This window comes from Saccostrea cucullata, unplaced genomic scaffold, assembly GCF_032062105.1.
Source record: "Saccostrea cucullata isolate Sc308-1 unplaced genomic scaffold, CSIRO_AGI_Scuc_v1 ctg1885, whole genome shotgun sequence".
Classification (NCBI taxonomy): Eukaryota; Metazoa; Mollusca; class Bivalvia; order Ostreida; family Ostreidae; genus Saccostrea; species Saccostrea cuccullata.
Genome location: NW_026941145.1, coordinates 112,041 through 131,163, shown reverse-complemented (window position 1 = coordinate 131,163; position 19,123 = coordinate 112,041). Strand labels below are relative to the sequence as shown.

Sequence of the window (19,123 nt, the reverse complement as noted above, 5' to 3'; positions counted from 1 at the left end):
GACTAGTTTTACGCATAGGTCTATTTGTCCGACGTGTTCATGAAATCAAGTTATTCCATTTGAAGACTCGAATCTCTACATTGATTAAACGCTGGTAACTGTTTGTAATTACGAAATAAATGAATACTGTGTAATTTGTATTTTGATTACGTGTGTTACAGCACATGGTTTATTATCTAAGTCCTTATAATAAATGCTTTATTGTCCCAATAAACAAAGTAACTTTAAAGTCACGTAAAATAAAATTGCGCTGATTTTTTTTTTACAAGATTACTGTCCAGAGTACAATAGAGACTCCAATAATGTGAACACTGTTCCATGTCATGGGACAACTGACTGTCCAAGTAAAGCATTCAAATCCAATGAGGTTTATGAATGTAAGTATCAACTCAATAAGCATTTATTACATTTATCTAACTAATAAAACAGGCTCGTAGCATCGTTTTTGAAAGGTGGGGCAGCCAGAGAATTTTTTTTACGTACCTGAAAAAAGTTGACAAGCAAAAAAAAGGAAAATTTGCCCAAAGACGAAAATCCTATTTTGTGGGGTTGGGGGGGGGGGGGTGTAAGTATACTTTTTCTGAGTGTCAGTACCAATTCTAATACTTAACATTTCCTATAGTATAAGTAAGGTTGGGGAAAAAGTGGGGGGGGGGGGGGCAGGCCCCCCCTGCCTCCCGTTGCTACGCCCCTTTAAATCTGTTAAACACACATTTTTTTTTATTCCAGTGCCCATTGGAATAGTAAATTAATACTTAGAAACCTTAAGATATAAAAATTCAGTCGTACAATGTTGTTTTTTTTTTCAAATATACATGAATACATATACGAGGGTTGTCCAAAAAGTTCGTGGAGAATGACGTTTTTGTCAAAATAAATGGTTCTATATGCATCTATTGTATATCAAAATATTTCTTATGAAAAACCAAGTCAGAATGGTTTAATTTTTATTGATGGAACGTAATATTTTTGTAAAAATCGGGGTCTTTTAAGATCGCAGGTTGTGCGCACGGACCAGTCTGACGTTAAGATAATTTCATTGTAATGTCAAACATTTTGATTTTGACTTTACACATGTACATGGACATGGACACACACTTCATTTATTTTTTAAAGCGCTATGCACTTCCAAGTGCTAGCAATAATCTTTAAGTATAGATTTTGATTTATTTTATTTTTGAAATTTAAAACAATGCATACCTAGATGCTGTCATGAGACAGTAATACCCGCACTAAGGTGTTTGCCTCTAAATACACACTCCTTCATATTGAACTCTCCAAGGAAAAAGTCAAAATAATTCTATAATTATCACCGTTCATGTATTCATCTAATTAAGCATAAATTTTTCAGGTGACCATATGATCTATGAGCCTCATATATATGTATTTTGTATACTTAATTCCTTACCAGTCTGAAATAACAGAATTTAATTAATGAAGTAAATTACTTAATTAGATTCTGATAAATAGTTTGCCCATAATTTGGAACTTTTTAAATTTACTTTCTCAACGACATAAAATATTATTTACGTACAAAGCGTTTTTGATAAATTTAACAAAATGCAAACTGATTTTAGTACTTGGTCAGGAAAAAAAAAACCCATTGAAAGTACAACTTAATTAATTTGTCAATGCCTATCCCCCCACCCCCCACCATCACACACACACACACTCTCTCTCTCTCACATTTTTTAAAATAGACGTAGATGGCAAAGTTATCTTAAAACATCATTTATTATGATAGTTTGAAATTTGTTCTTGTACTAAACAGTTTTTCGTGTGAACATCTTAATTTCTACATTCACATTGGGTTTGCGTCACATTATCATATTTTTAGATATCACTGCTCGGCACACCTCGGCCGATTCATACTTTATCTAATGAAGGCGACGGAATCGGCAAAGGTTTGCTGAATGAAATTATTTAGCACATATGTATGCTGACGATGCAGTTTGGTCAGTTAAAATCATTTGTGTTTTAATTGGATTATATGGATTATATTTCATGAATTCGTTGTCTGGACATATGACATTCGGTAAGTACAAGATTTAGTATAGATTGCATAAAAATAAATAAATGCAAATGGTTAGGTTGAAGTTCAAAAAGGCTCAAAGATCATCGCATGCCACAGTCGACAAATTTCACATTGTCAAGTTATCTCCCATTGTGGACATTCAGTATATACAGGCGCAGATCCAGATTTTTTTTTTCCCGGAAAGAAGGGGGGTGTCACACCTCAGTCAAAAAAAAAATCCAGTCCAAGATTTCCTGAGAAGCAAATTAAAAATAATAATAAAAACAATGATGGTGGGGTCCCTGTTTTCTAAGGGAGAGGATACCCACAGTCATTCTTATTCTCTTCAGTAAATAGTCTTATTTAAATAACTGCAAATTCCGGGGGGGTGTCTGATCTCCCTAGCCACTGAATCCCTGTACCTGAAATGACAATTGATCTTATGACTCTATAATAGTAGAAAACTTTTCCATTTGACTTTATAATTATACATATTTTGTTTCCTGTGTTTATGTCTGTTTGTCTGTCCACAGAAACTTTAACCTTGCCCATAAGTTTTAAGTGGATTGGGCTATACAAATGGCTTCCACATTTCATAGGTAAATTTCTTTTGGCAAAACCTTTTAATGGGTACCACCAATTTTGACCTCTTGACCTTGGAGTTTGACCCACTTTTACAAGAAAAATACCTTAAACTTGGCCTAAGTTTTGAACAGGTGGTGCTAGGACTTTCATGCTCTTACATGTGTAATTATTGTGAACTTTCAACAGGTATAAATATTTTTGACCTTGACCCTAGATTTGAACCCAATTTAACTTTAATCTTGGCAATAACTTTTGAACAGGTGAGGAAGTAGTCCGAAGTACTAGAGATTTCTCTCTTATTTCACATGTGTATTCCTTGTGACAAGACTTTCCCTTTGATACCAACAATTTGACCCTTTGACCTTGACCTTGGAGTTTGAGTACATTTGAGAAATTTCAACTTTTGCCAAAAGCTGCCATAACAGTTGCTGTCACAATAAACAAACAAAGTACTAAAAAAAAACACAGTATACATATTTCATATTCAACAGATATACTTCTGGTCATATCTCTAGTTCTCCCTTGAATCAAACATGGTGATATAAATATTTTAAAAATAATTATTATAAGAGTTGAAAAGGTTGTGCATATTAAAATATACTAAGCTCTGTGGATGAATTAGATATACCAGTTTAGCTTTATTTCGCTACCCAAAGCACCTTGATTAACTATTTACAAGCATATTCTGAAATGTACTGTTTTCTGTCATCCATCTGTTTGTCTGCAAACTTTTCACATTCTTAATTTCTTAAGAACCACTTGGCCAATTTCAACCAATGTTACATGTAAATATGCAGGGGAATTTTTCCAACATAAATCCTCTCAAGAACAGCAAGGACATTTATTGTCCCCCATTTTCGCTAAAGGTAGGGGACATTAAATCTCATTTGTTTGTCAGTCTGTCCATCTGTCACAATAAATTTATCCTTGGTCATCATGGTCATATCTTTTGAATGAGAAGAGACAGGACTTATACATTAAACATGTGTATTAGTTTTTTACTGGGACAATACCATTCTAAATACACTATGATTTTTATTACCCATGACCTTGAAGTTTGACCCACTGTCATAAGCAAATTGTTTTAAATTGATCATTTTGAAAGAGAAATGAAAGGGCATTCATATTACCTGTGAAAAGACCTTTCCAAATGTATCATGACTTTTTGACTCTGTGACCTTGACCTTGACCTTGAAGTGTAACTTACTTTTCAATAATGTTGTATTTCCTTTTCATTGAGAAGAGATACGACTTTCACATTTCAAATGTACATTACCCATAACAAGATGTTTCCCAACATGCTATGATTTTTACCCCCTGACCTTGATGTTTTACCAAAATTTCAAAAGAGTGAACTCTCCCAAAAGAGGATTAGGCCACTGTGTAAAATGAAATAGAAGTTTAGGGAAGACGGGGCTTTTTGCATAAAAAACGTCATTTTTCGACCTCCATTTGACCCCCGGGGCAAAATTAAAATTCCGAAACCTTACTACACATCTACATGACACCACCAACCATCTCTTAAAAGATGATTAGGCTGCTGAATAAAATGTAAGAGGAGTTCAAGGAAGAAGGGGCTTTTAGCATTAAAAACGTCATTTTTTGACCCTCATTTGACCCCCTGGGGCAAAATGAAAATTCCGAAACCTTACTGCACATCTACATGACACCACCAACCATCTCCCAAAAGGTGATTAGGCTGCTGAGTAAAATGTAAGAGGGTTTAGGGAAGAAGGGGCTTTTTGCATTAAAAAAAGTCATTTTTCGACCCCCATTTGACCCCCCGGGGCAAAATCAAAATTCCGAAACCTTACTGCACATCTACATGACACCACCAACCATCTCCCAAAAGATGATTAGGCTGCTGAGTAAAATGTAAGAGGAGTTCAGGGAAGACGGGTTTTTTGCTTAAAAACAGTCATTTTTCGACACCCATTTGACCCCCTGGGGCAAAATCAAAATTTCAAAACCTTACTGCACATCTATATGACCCCATCAACCATCTCCCAAATGCTGATTAGGCTGCTGAGTAAAATGTAAGAGGAGTTCAGGGAAATAAGAGAGGAATCCCTAGTACTTCCTCACCTGTTCAAAAGTTATTGCCAAGGTTAAAATTAAATTGGGTTCAACTCTAGGGTCAAGGTTAAAAATATTTATACCTGTTTAAAGTTCACAATGATTACACATGTTAAGCATGAAAGTCCTAGCACCAACTATTCAAAACTTAGACCAAGTTTAAGGTATTTTTCTTGTAAAAGTGGGTCAAACTCCAAGGTCAAGAGATCAAGAGGTCAAAATTGGTGTTACCCATTAAAAGGTTTTGCCAAAAGAAATTTTTTGACTGAGGTGTGAACCCCCCCCCTCCCCTTTCCGAAAAAAAATTCTGGATCTCCGCCTGTATCTACTGAATGTCCGCAACGGGAGATAACTTGACAATGTGAAGTTTGTCGACTGTGGCATGCGATGATCTTTGACCCTTTTTGAACTTCAACCTAACCATTTGCATTTATCTATTTTTATGCAGTCTATTCTAAACCTTGTACTTACCGATTGTCATAGGTCTTGTCAACGAATTCATGAAATATAATCCATATAATCCAATTAAAACACAACTGATTTTAACTGACCACACTGCACCGTCAGCATACATGTGCTAAATAATCTAATTCTTCATTAGATGAAGTATGAATCAGCCGATGTGTGCCGAGTGGTGACATCTAAAAATATGATAATGGGTGACGCAAACCCAATGTGAATGTAGACATTTTCAATCAGATGTTCACACGTAAAACTGTTTAGTACAAGAACAAATTTCAAACTATCATAATAAACGACGTTTTAACATAACTTTGCCATCTAGGTCTACTTTAAAAAATGTGTGTGAGAGAGAGAGTGTGTGTGTGTGTGATGGCGGGGGGGGGGGGGGGGGGGGAGAGAGAGAGATAGGCATTGACAAATCATTTGGGTTGTATTTTCAATGTTTTTTTTTCCTGACCAAATACTAAAATCAGTTTGCACATTTTGATAAATTCATCAAAAACGCTTTTTACTAAAATATTATTTTATGTCGTTGAGAAAGTAAATTTAAAAAGTTCCAAATTATGGGCAAAATATTTATCAGAATCTAATTAAGTAATTTACTTCATTAATTAAAGTCTGTTATTTCAGACTGGTAATGAATTAAGTATACAAAATACATATATGAGACTCATAGATCATATGGTCACCTGAAAATTTTATGCTCGATTTGACGAATACATGTACGGTGATAATTATAGAATTATTTTGACTTTTTCCTTGGAAAGTTCAATATGAAGGAGTGTGTATTTAGAGGCAAACACCTTAGTGCAGGTATTACTGTCTCATGACAGCATCTAGTTTTGAGTTGTTTTAACATTTTGTCTCTTACGTCGTTTCCACCGCATAAAAACTTATTTTTTTGATCGGATGCTGCCCCGTGCGGACGGCCGACGTCGCTTTTTTGTCGAGTTTTGACACATATTTGTTAGGGTTTTTGTTTAGTATTTGTACTGTATTACTTTGTATACGAGGGGCATTTCAAAAGTTCTGGCAACTGTTTAATAAAAGATTAACCGTTTTACGGCAATTATTGAGTTTGATATCATTGGAAAGATCAGAAAAATATACACATATTGTGACGTCACTTTATAATTTTTATGACGTTATAACTCCGAAAATGACGTCAGAATATAGAATGATAAGCATACTGAAAAGTCGCGTTTTTATCCACATGAGACGATCGTAAAAGTTCTGTCAAAGGCTTATTTGAAAAAATATTTCAAAGAAAATTTTAATTTCAAAAGAGGTAGAGGAGGACTATGATATTATTTATCAGCACTTCCATTATTCATTGTATGATTTGTTTACGAGCATGGTTTATGTCCGGTTTTGCTATCATAGACATTCATTTAAGATTTTTATTTACATGATATGGCTGACTTTTCGGTCTTTTATGTAGCTCTCCATTGTTTGAAATAAAACATGTCCTGTATTAAACTGAAGTATATTAATGCAGTTTTCATCAAATATATTTTGAGTAACAGGACTCTTACCGTTTACGAATAAACTGTACTAAATCTTGTCCCGGATTGGATTCTGTGCGTATTTTTTCATATCAATTCAACTTCGGCGCCCCCAAACTCACTACTGCTTTTGACTTCTGAATCCAAAAAATGAATATAAGTTACTCAGAATGTAAAGTCTTATTTATTTTCCATGCATTAAAATTTGCGAATTTGTGGAGGTACGGCGGGGTTACAACTGCGCCGCCGCCATTTTGGATTTTACGAGAAAATATTGGGCACACTAAACTTAACTTCTCTTGAGCCTTCATCGATCCCACAAATCTGGTTAAAACACCTGACGAATTTATGCCATCTAAGTTTGTAACACGATCGCCTATTTTTCTTTGATTGTCAGCTTTGTTCTTTTTGTCACATTTAGGTCTCTTTTACGCAAAAGTTTGAGCGAGATTCGATAAAACCATGCTAAATTTGACACTCGCTAAAACCATTTCAGAACAAGAAGGTCTCCAAAATAAAATACCATATGATAGATTGTAGTCTATGTAAACATTCCACCAACTGGCATTTGCGTCCGTTAACTTGCGTCCGAGTAATGAGCAAAAGTTTTCTTGAAAATTTTAATTTGATCAAATTGTGTCTTTTGTTACGTCATTTTTATTGTCAGTATGCTAAACATTTTATATTCTGACGTCATTTTCGGAGTTATTACGTCATAAAAATTATAAAGTGACGTCACAATATGTGTATATTTTTCTGATCTTTCTAATGATATCAAACTTAATAATTTCCGTAAAACGGTTAATCTTTTATTAAACAGTTGCCAGAACTTTTGAAATGCCCCTCGTATAGTAAGCGATACTTAAGATATCATAAAAATGATAAAATGATTATTGCCTCCTTATTTGTGTTACATAAAATTTTTATTAATTTTTGACTTGTCTTATATAGAAAATAATCAATGTAATCCGAACACTTTATATCAGCGTTTATGCCATTTTAACCTTGGTTCGTGCGCACTATCCGCGACCTTTAAAGACCCAGATTTTTAAAAAAATATGCTCCATCAATAAAAATTAAACATTCTGATTTTTTTTTTCATAAGAAATATTTTTATATACAACAGATTTATATAGGACCATTTTTTTCTTCACAAAAACGTCATTGTCCACGAACTTTTTGGACAACCCTTGTTACAACGCACTTTGAAAAATTACGCACTTTGAAAATTTTTTTCAAAGTGCGTTAAAATTTGGGACCAAGCTAACGCACTTTGAAAAAAAATATTTTTTTTTCAAAGTGCGTTAATATCGACCATATTAACGCACTTTGAAAAAAAAATGTAAAGATTGATCAATATTGCTTCAAATAATCGGTATGATAAATAACAGATCCTGGTTTGACATTTTTTTTTTATGATAAAGTCACTGTAGGATCTGAGATATTGACGTTTTAAATATTTAAGGTTTTGATAAAATAAAAGGGAAAATTAAAGGGTCTTGAAAAAAAGAGTTACGAAAGTTTAAGTTCATTAAATCATGTCTTCTTCTTTTTTTTAATTCTAGTCTTTGATAAGTAGATGTAAAGGTGTATAGGGGGCACTAACAGAGGACAGCTTCAAGCAACTTAGCATTTATCATAATAAAAAGGGGCCAATTTGATTGTTCAAAACTATGAAAATTCTTTCTCTCTCATACGTTTTACTGTACTTAAAAATTTCTAGTTTTCATCTGTTTTAATTAACTCATTTATTATTGAAAGTTTTCAACGTCATACCAGTTAGGTAAATACATAATTATATGAATGCTTTGAGTATAGCATAGACATCGAGACTGGGCGAAGGGCCAGGGGAGGGGATGGGGGGCTAAGCCTCCCACTTATTTTGGAAAGATATATACATCGTATAAGCATTGAAAATGCAGCATACCTTTTTTAGGTTTATTGCTCCCCTCTCCCGTTTGTTACCGACACCTTTGTATTGGAAAGATAAAGATTTGGACTGAGGGATCTTATTCCCGTCTTCTCCTCTTTTCGACGGGAGTAAATCAATTCATTTTTGAGGTTAGGGTTAGGCTTAATTTTTTGAAAAATAAATAACAAATAAAATCTTTCCATGACTAAAATATGATTTTTTTTTCAAAGTGCGTTAAGGGTCTCCATGGTAAAATATATTGATGTAGACTCTTAACGCACTTTGAAAATTTTTTTTCAAATTGCGTTGATTTTGTCCCAATTTTAACGCACTTTGAAAAATTTTTTCAAAGTGCGTAATTTTTTCAAAGTGCGTTGTCACAACCCTCGTACATGTATATACTGTTTGAATTTAACATAGTTTTTTTTAATTTAATTCAGGTAAGAAGAAATACTATTTGAATAACTTACCTTCCTCAGTCATTATATTAAAGCGTTTTTATTGTTAAATGGTGAATTTTAGATCCAGTTTGTGTACAGGAAGGGTATGTATACCAAGGAAAAGAGAATTAAATTATGAAAATGATAGAAAAGATATTAGTAAAGAACAAATTTTTCAACATCTGGTGAATTCAGAGAAACGAAATTTAAGTTTAATGGCATTTTAGCATTGTAACTGATCGTTGTCTTCATTTTCTACTGGCATGCATACTTAGTTCAATATTTATTATTTAAGTGTTAAGTGAAAACCATTTCTAAAAAGACATCAAATAGATAATAAAAATGTTATATACATGTAACTAGGAAAAAATAACAACATTAGAATACTTACACTTCTTTCCTTGGTCTGTCTTCAGCTTCTATAGTTTCTCTATGGCATTTTTCTGCAGAAAAAAATACTCGTAAAAATTATTCATCCATGAATTTTAGAGCAAATATAAAATTTTATCAATATAGTCAAATTTACTCTCCTGAAAAAGTAGACAAAAATATAATTCCTGGAAAATCTGTATTATCCAATTGTTTAATTAAGGATTCATGGATTTTTAGATATAACAAGATTTGTATGTGAAACACTGATGCCCCCGTATGGCAACATAGCGAAGGTTAAGCTTTCTCAAATGCAGATCAAATATACTGGTTCCCAAAGAAGGGCCTTTTCAAAAGAAATACAAATGTGAAAAATAACACCCTAGCACCACCTGTTCAAAGGTTATGTGAAGGTTTTTGTTTTTAAAGATAGGACAAACTCCAGGGTCAAGGTCAAAATGTCAAGGGCGTTGGTTTCCAAAAAAAAAGGCCTTGTGTTTAAGATTACAAATGGGATGTATGAAAGCCCTGGCCCCTACCGTTCAAAAGTTATGGCCAAGATTAAAGTTTGTAAAAGTAGGTCAAAGTCTAAGGTCAAGGTCAAAGGGTCAAAATTGTTGATATCCAATAAAACGTCTTCTAACAAGGAAGAATGTATGAAAGCTCTAGCCCTTACCGTTCAAAAGTTACGACCAAGGTTAAAGTTTTTTTCATAAGTACGGAAATCTCCAAGATCAAAACGTCAAAATTTTTGGTTTCAAATAAAAGGTCTTGCCATAAAAAATTGGGATATGAAACATGAAATTCCTAGTATCTACCGTTTAAAAATTAGGGCCAAAGTAAAATTTGAATTTGTTGTGTAAAAGTGGGTCAAACTCCAAGGTTAAGGTCAATGTGAACTTTATGACAAAAAAATAAAAGGGGCACAAATAAGATCAAAAGCAAAATGGATAGAGAGCGGCGAAAAAAATACAAAATATTTTTTAAATCTTGAAAAACAAAATCAAACGTCTAATGTAATTAAAGAACTTAAAACGCCTACTGGCGATTTAATAAACAATACAAATTCATTAATCGGAGAAATGAATAATTATTATACGAATCGTTTAAAACTACAAATATTCCAACCGCTAAGATTTCGAGTTATCTAAGCAATATTGAAGTACCAATGCTGAACGAGAAGGACAAATTAATGTTAGATGAATTCCCTACACTTGATGAATGCAAAAATGCCGTACTTGAAATGAAAGGAGAAAAGTCTCCTGGCTTAGATGGTATACCATGTGAATTCTACCAATGTTTTTGGAACATTATAGGGCCCATTTTTTATGACGCACTTAAAGGAATCTTTAAACAAAAAGAAATGTCTGAATCTCAAAAGTTGTCTGTGATATCTTTAATACACAAGAAAGGCGAAAAACAATTGTTAAAAAATTATAGACCAATTAGCTTAACAAACACTGATTATAAAATCATAGCTCGTGTTTAAGCTAAAAGGTTACAAAATATATTATCATATACAATCAATAAAAATCAAACGGCTTATGTTAAAGGCAGATACATGGGTAAAAATGCTCGGCTAATCTTAGATATTTTTGAATATTGTAATTCCGAGAAGAGAGACTGCATATGATTATTTCTCGACTTTGAAAAAGCTTTCGATTCCGTAGAATGGAACTTTCTTCTTGAAACATTAAAAAAATTTAATATTGGCGATCAATTTATTACATGGGTAGAGATATTATATAAAAACCCTAAATTCAAAATGAAAAATAACGGATGGTTATCTAAAACATGTAATATGACGAGAGGAATCCGACAAGGATGTCCAATATCAGCTTTACTATACTTATTTGTAGCTGAAATTTTATCCATAAAAATCAAAAACGAACCAAATATATCAGGAATTAGTATAAATGATAAAGAAATTATTAATATACAACATGCAGATGACCTAACAGTTGCTCTGAATGACAAGAAATCTCTCGATTTTAGTTTGAAAATTATAAACGAGTTTTGCGATCACGCCGGATCAAAAATCAACATAAACAAGACGGAATGTATCCTGTTAGGGGGGCTCAAAGATATGTATGATGAAATCGACGGTATTAAAGCAACAAATAAAGCAATAAGATGTCTAGGTATTTATATAGGACACGATAAAGAAGAATGCTACAATAAAAATTGGATGAAAATCTACCACGACATTGAAAAGTTATTTGAATCTTGGAAGCGTAGAAAATTAACGGTTTTTGGTAAATCGTGTATAATCAAAACATTAGCAATTTCAAAACTAGTTTATGTTGCATCTATATTGTGTATACCAAATAAAGAATATATCTGTAAGGTCCAAAGACTTTTATTTAATTTCTTATGGGACAAATCGGAAAGAATCAAACGAAATACACTGATCGGCGATTTAACTGACGGAGGATTATCAATTACAGATATTGAATGCAAGTTCAAGGCTCTGAAAGCAGCGTGGATACCGCGACTGATATCTTCTAAGGGCACTGTATTTGAAATCTTTGAGAGTTTTTTGAAAAAATCGAATTTAAATCTGAATTACGTCTTACAATTTTCTGAAACTAGTTTAAAAGCGCTTGACAGAATAGGCAAGCTTCCGCTTTTCTACAAACAAATTCTAATCTCATTTAACGAATGTAAAAAAATGTGTAACTTCGAAAATACATTACCTAATGATATTTTAAAACAACCCATTTGGAATAACAATAATATCAAAATAAAAGGAGAAACATTATTTTTCAACAACTGGGTCAACAGTAATATTCTCTATTTAAAAGATTTAATAGATGATAACGGAAACATAAAAACACTACAAATGCTTTCCACTGTTATTAAAAGAAAGTCGAACTGGCTTTGTGAATATAAAACTTTATTATCAGCAATTAAACCATTGTGTAAAAAATGTGACTTATCTAATGCCAAATATTTAAACATAAAGAATGAAATGAGATTTCATTTTGCAACAGGGGATTCAAATCTAAATGGTAAGAAATGCCATTTTTTTTATAAAATTTTGATACATAAAAAATTCGTGAAACCGTGTTATCAAATTAAACTTTCTCAAGAGTTTTCAATTCCTGTAAACGACTCAAATCTATGGCAAAATATATACATGAGAAAAATCAAAGATATAAATGACAACAAAGTCGCTGAATTTAATTATAAAATGCTTCATAATATTCTCTGCAACAATACCTATTTAAGTAAATGGATAAAGGACAAGGGGGACAACTGTACTTTATGCAAAACAACTGAAACCACAAAACATTTACTTTTTGAATGTAAAATAGTTGAAAAGATTTGGAAAAAATTAGGAACTTTTTTAACTATGGATATAAAATGGAAACACATCGTTCTTGGCTTTTATCTAGAAAAGAACGATAAGGTTGAATCTTTGAATTTATTAATATCTTTTATAGCGTATAAAATATATAAATACAAAATGTACTGTAGAATTGAATCTCTGAAAGAAACTGAAATAGATTTGTTAAAATATGTCAAAAATACACTTATTCAATATTCTTCTGTATTACGTCTTATGAATTGTGATAAACATATTTTTTCAAAATTTGCAGAAACATTAAGAATATGATGTATACATGTTTTTTTTTTTTTAATTAGGCAGCTACTTCGAGAGAACAGTCTCAAGTAGCATCGTCCACTGGGGAGTGTTTGGACTTTTTGTGGTTTTAGGACCCCGGTGGACCATAATTGCTAGTTCAACTCTGTTTCAGTATATATTTTGTATATTTATACTCTGCAACACTTTGTCTTTAAAAAAACATGATTCCATTATATGTATATGCACTATAAAAAAATGTTATAATCGAAAACACATCGGATTTACTCTTTATTTTTGTAATAACTTGGCAAAAATATGTAAACAATTGATGTATTTAACAACATATAGATTTTCATGTTTCTCTATCATTATTTTTGTTTATGTATTGTTGTTATTTATAAAAAATACTGAATAAAATCTTATTACAAAAAAAAAAAAAAAGGTCAATGTGAAAGGGTCAAAGTACTTGGTATCCAATGAAAGGTCTTCTCACAAGGATTACATATGTGAAGAACATTATCACTAGCCCTTAGCTTTCAAAAGTGATGGCCAAGGTTTAATGTTTTTTCATAAGTACGAAAATCTCAAGGTCAAAAGGTCAAGGTAATTGGTATCCAATGAAATGTCTTGCCATAAAATGTACATATGTAAAGTATGGAAGCCCTAGCCATATCCATTCAGAAATTAAGGCCAAGGTTAAGAATTTTAAAAAGTAGGTCAAACTCCAAGATCAAGGTCAAAAGATCAAATGTTTTGCTGTCAAATGAAAGGTCTTGTCACAAGGATTAAGTATGTAAAGTAAAAGTACTAGCCCGAACCCTTTAAAAGTTATGGTCAAGGTTTGATTTAAAGTAGGTCAAAGGGTCAAAGTTCATGGTATCCATTAAAGGGTCTTCTCACAACGATTACATATGTAAAGTATGAAAGCCCTATCCCTTACCCTTTGACTTTAGAGTTTGACCTACTTTTAAAAAGCAAACCTTGACTATAACTTTTAAAGGGTCAGGGCTGGTGTTTTCATACTTTATATATTTAATCCTTGTAACAAGACTTTCATTTGATAGCAAGATCTTTGACCTTGGAGTTTGATCTACTTTTAAAAAATTTTAACCTTTGCCATGACTTTTGAAGGGTTAGGGCTAGGGCTTCCATACTTCACATATGAATTTTTTTGTGCCAAACCCTTTCATTAGATACCAATTACCATGATATTTTGACCTTGGCCTCGGATATTTCCAAACTTATAAAAAAAAAACTTTAACCTTGGCCTACTTTCATATTTCAGAATTGTATTTCCAGAGAGTTTGCATTTAAGAAAAGTTTAATCTTCGCTAAGTTGCCATATGGGGGCAGCAGTGTTTCACAAACACATCTTATTTAAGTAGTTTCACTGAATTTTGTAAATGTTGAGTTATTTTGACTTTATTAGTGCACGGTCTTGTTTCTTTCCTTTTTTTCCATATTAGCATGACACATTTGTACCAATTTATCCTTATGTTTTTTTATGTGTATATTCGTTTTATATGAGTTAACGTTGTAATGTTAATTAAGTTTGATATTCATGTCGGTTATAATGCTGTAAATGCATGATTCTATGTGTACATTAATCAAACTCAAGCTATGTTTGCTATCATTCTCAAATTTTGCAACCTTATGCCACCTGAGCACAAATAATCGCATCAGTATCAATTTAAAACAGATTTCATCTATAGTTTATATGGTCTGTGGGAAATAGTAGACTAGTATTGAGTAACATATATATATGCTTTATTGAAATGAAATTTGTTTCATGATTACTTACAAATTATCAAACATGAAATAGAAATCAAATCTACCATATAAACTATCAAGTTGTTTATTTCTTTTCTTTTTTTTCTTCCTTGTTAAAGTACAACTCTGATTGATGGTGGACCCTCATCCTTGCCGAAGGATACCATAGCACTGAGCGTGGCAGGGGGAGTCCTTTTAGTTGTCCTCAGTGTGGTAGCTCTTCTGTGTTATAGATTCAGAAGATCACGTGAGTAGAAGTTTTAGCATTATTCAATATCAATAATGTAGAAGATCAAAGTTAACCATATCAATAAATATCGAAAGATAAGGAAGGATAGTGTATCGTAATAATTCGTCAGATATGCAAATGTTTTTGAAGGTTCTTCGTGAAACCAATATTTTCCTGACCTTGAATAATATTCCTCGTTAACATTTTTTCAATATCAATGTTTATTGTATTCATACAAAGGATCTTTTATTTTTAGCTCACCTGAGCCGAAGGCTAAAGTGAGATTTTCTGATCAAAATTTGTCCGTTGTCTGCCGTTGTCTGCCGTTGTCGTTGTCGTTGGCGTCGTTCTTGTCGTCGTCGTTAAATTTTCACATTGTCATCTTCTTCTCTTGGCCAATTTAAACCAAACTTGCCTCAAAGTATCCTTGGGTGAAGGGAGTTCACGTTTGCGCAAATGAAGGGCCACGCCCTCTACCAAGGGGAGATAATTATGAATGGTATCTTTTAAAAACTTCTTTTCAAGAACCACTTGGCCAGGAAAGATGAAACTCATTTGGAAGCATACTCAAGTTGTATAAATTCAAGTTTTTGCACATGTGCGGGGTGGGTCCACATAGGAATATACATAGGAAAAAATCTTTAAAAATCCTCCTCTCAAGAATCACTGGGGCAGGAGATAAAACTCATGTAGAAGCATTCTCTAGTAGTGAATATTTAAGTTTGTTCAAGTTGTGACCCCAGGGGTAAAGTGGGGCCACAATAGGGTATCAACGTTTTACATAGGAATACTTAGGAATTTTTTTTCTTTAAAAATCTTGTTCTCGAGAACCACTAGAACAGGAAAGAGGAAACTCATGTAGATAGAACCATTTTCTGGTAGTGAATATTCAAGTCTGTTCAAATCATAATCCCCCAGGGTAAAGTGGGCCACAATGGGGTATCAAAGTTTAATATGGGAATACATGTACATAGGAAAAAATCTTTAAAAATCTTCTCAAGAACAGCAAAGCCATGATTGGTCATAGTTATATAGAAGCATCCTCTGGTAGTGTGTATTCATTTTTATTCAAATCATGACCCCTGGGGCAAGGTTGGGCCATTATATGTGATCAAAGTAGGATAACATTGAAAAAAAATCTTTAAAATTTTCCCTCTTAAGAACAGCAAAGCTGTGATTGGACATAGTTATATGAAACCATTCTCTGGTAATGTAAATCCAAGTTAGTTCAAATCATGAATCCTAGGGGTAGAGTGCAGCCACAATGGGTGATCAAGGTTTTAAGAAGGCATACATGGGAAAAAATCGTTAAAATTCTTCACAAAGCCATGATCGGTCATCAATTAAAAAAGCATTGAAAAGCGTAATGTAGATTTAAATTTGTTCAAATCATGACTAATCAAGAGAATAGAGGAGCCATCAAATTGGATGATAACATAACAAAGGAATATATATGCTATATTTATAAAAAAAATTGCATCTAATAAACAGCAATGCCATTAAATGTCATATTAAATCAAAAGCATTCTTAGGAAGTGTAGATTAAAGTTTGTTAAAATACCCCCTCTTCCCTCGAACCTACTTTTATAATATATTTAGACTTTTCAATACTGAACTGATTTTTGCTTTTACCAAGGTAGTTGCTCAGGTGAGCGATGTGGCCCCGAGGGTTTTAGTTATTCATAAACGAGAATAACTATTAATATTTTCAGATACGTGTATATTTGATTGAAATTATATCTAGAATGTTATTCATTGTAGAGCAAACCAGAAATAGAAAAAAAGAAAAAATCCATTTACTATCTCGAGGTAAAATTTTAAATAAAGAATATTCTCAATTTAAAAAAATCATAGCTCATTTTTTCACTGATTAATATAACATTTAAATTTGTCAGATATACCGCCATTCTACAAAACTTCAATATTCGACAAAGCAAATGCTTTTCTAAAAAATAATGGGAAAATTCTGTGTTTGATTGGAGAATGGGGATCTGGGAATTCGACAACAGCCAAAGAAGTTTATATGTCCATTACTGGTAGGACACCAGTTGTAATAGAAGACATACTGAAGTTTGATGTGAGTACTTGTCAGGACTCTATCATCGTAGAGGAACCATTACCAAGAGAGAACATTTCTGAAATAGAAACAAGAGATATTTTGGAAAAGATAATCTCTTTATGTAAACAAATACAGACATCTAATGACATATTTCTAATAATCACTTCAACTGAGGATGCCTGGGGAAAAATAACAGGGGAAATCAGGGATTGCGTAGAACAAAGTAATGATTTATGTTGTCTTTATACAAATTGGAAGAGTTTTACAAACGCAGACCGGATTCAGATCCTTCACACCATTTTCGAACATTACAATCCAGATACACCGTTTTCTAATGTAGAACAAACTGCATCAAAGAAGCACACTGAATCATTAGGTTTCCCAGAAATTTGCACATTGTTATCGAGATGTAGAGAATTTCAAAAAAATCCTGTTTTGTTTCTGAATAGACCATTGCGTTAGTTAAGTTTATATTTAGAAAAAATGTGTCAATCTCCAGAGGGAAAAGAAAAGTTTGCAATATTGGTATTTATGAGTATAAGTGATATGAAAATAGATGTGAATAAATTGAACGAGAAGCTTAGGGAAATATTTAGAACGTGTGGTCTCAACGCAAGCAAAAATGTACAGTTACAAAGGATTATACCACTGGAATTTGTATTGCAGGTAGAGTCGTCAGTTTATGTGTTACAACATGAAATTATAAAGAGAATAACTCTATTAACATTTGGAAAGTTCCACCTCCCAGATTTACTTAGGTTTTCTTCGAAGAAAGATTTGGTAGGCTGGATTAAACTCAAGAAGACACATATTTTTACACCGTTGGTGGACGGTACACAACAAGCGTCGGATATAGAACCAGTTCTTGAAATTAATGAGGAACAATGGATCGAATATCAGGAGAAAATGGAGCGCACATCTCAGCCAAGATGTGAGAAAAGTAATTAAATCAACGACAAACATTATATTGACCTCTAAAACATATAGATCTTTTGGAATGTGGATTTTTCATTTGCTCGTAAACATGGCTTAAATTGAAGAATGAAAAATCTATAGCGTTGATTGACTGTATGTTGTTTTACGTTCCATTTAAGAATTATCACCTTGTATAGAGACGGAATCATAGGTCAGTGAAGGACTTCAAATTTGACCTTTACTTGGCACTCAGGGTCATTGGGTCATTGAGCAGTTAGGAATCTTTATGGTGCCAACGCCTGTCGTGACGTGGAGCCTTAGTTTTTAAGGTCTCATCCGAAGGACCCGTAATTTTCACTTCAAAGTGTCTACCAGTGAAGGAACAGTTGTTAACTTTTTTATCGACTTGACTTAGGTCTATGGCAGGCGAGATTCGATCTCACGATCTTCCAATCACGGATTGAGCGCTCTACCGACTGAGCTTCCGTGATATACCAATAAAGCAAAATGCATACTTGTTACTGTACAAAGAAAATGTTTTATTTTCATGAATTTATTCCCTATAGCTATATAATTGCATTTAACTTATTCTTTACATAGAAATTAAATAAAGTCTGGAAATATTCTGTAGTAACTTAATGTTTTTTACCATGTCTCGATATGACAATCAAAATGTTTTTCCGGTCAGATGAGATTTCTCAAGTAAAAACATTAACTAAGTTCGCTCCTGAGCTTTTGAGCAGATTTATATCTTAACCTACATTTCTAAAAATTGTATGTTGTTATGTATGTTAAAATTTTTTAATATTCCACAGAGCCATAATAAATTTGAATTACCCTAATATTTGAGGTCAATTAATTAAGCATGCGGAGAAATTTGTTATATCTTTCTTGTCCAAATGTCTTTTTTGTCACAAATTTAAATGTCTCTTTGAGGAGGATCTCTACACCTATGAAGTATAACTGATTATATTGCATGCATTTGTTTCTAATAATAGACTCAACATCCGATAAAATAAGGTTCCCTTTATTTTTGAGAAATATTCAAAATATTTTATTTATTTTGTTAACATCCCTCCTTTCTATATTTTCAAAAGCCCAGTGCTTTAAATATTTCTCTTCGAAGTTTAATGTAATAAAATATTGAAATAATAACCAACAAAGTTATAAATAAAATCTGCATAATTTTTATTCAAAT

General features: G+C 32.7%; 1 protein-coding gene across 1 annotated transcript; it reads left to right on the top strand.

The window, feature by feature from the left end:
• The first annotated feature begins 272 nt into the window (after positions 1–272).
• LOC134257288 (uncharacterized) lies at positions 273–18,767 on the top strand. The gene is made up of 5 exons (XM_062739924.1): positions 273–377; positions 9,077–9,098; positions 14,842–14,969; positions 16,713–16,760; positions 16,847–18,767. The coding sequence occupies exon 5, from the start codon at positions 16,975–16,977 to the stop codon at positions 17,470–17,472; it is 498 nt and encodes a 165-aa protein (XP_062595908.1). The 5' UTR covers positions 273–377; positions 9,077–9,098; positions 14,842–14,969; positions 16,713–16,760; positions 16,847–16,974; the 3' UTR covers positions 17,473–18,767.
• The last annotated feature ends 356 nt before the right edge of the window (positions 18,768–19,123 follow it).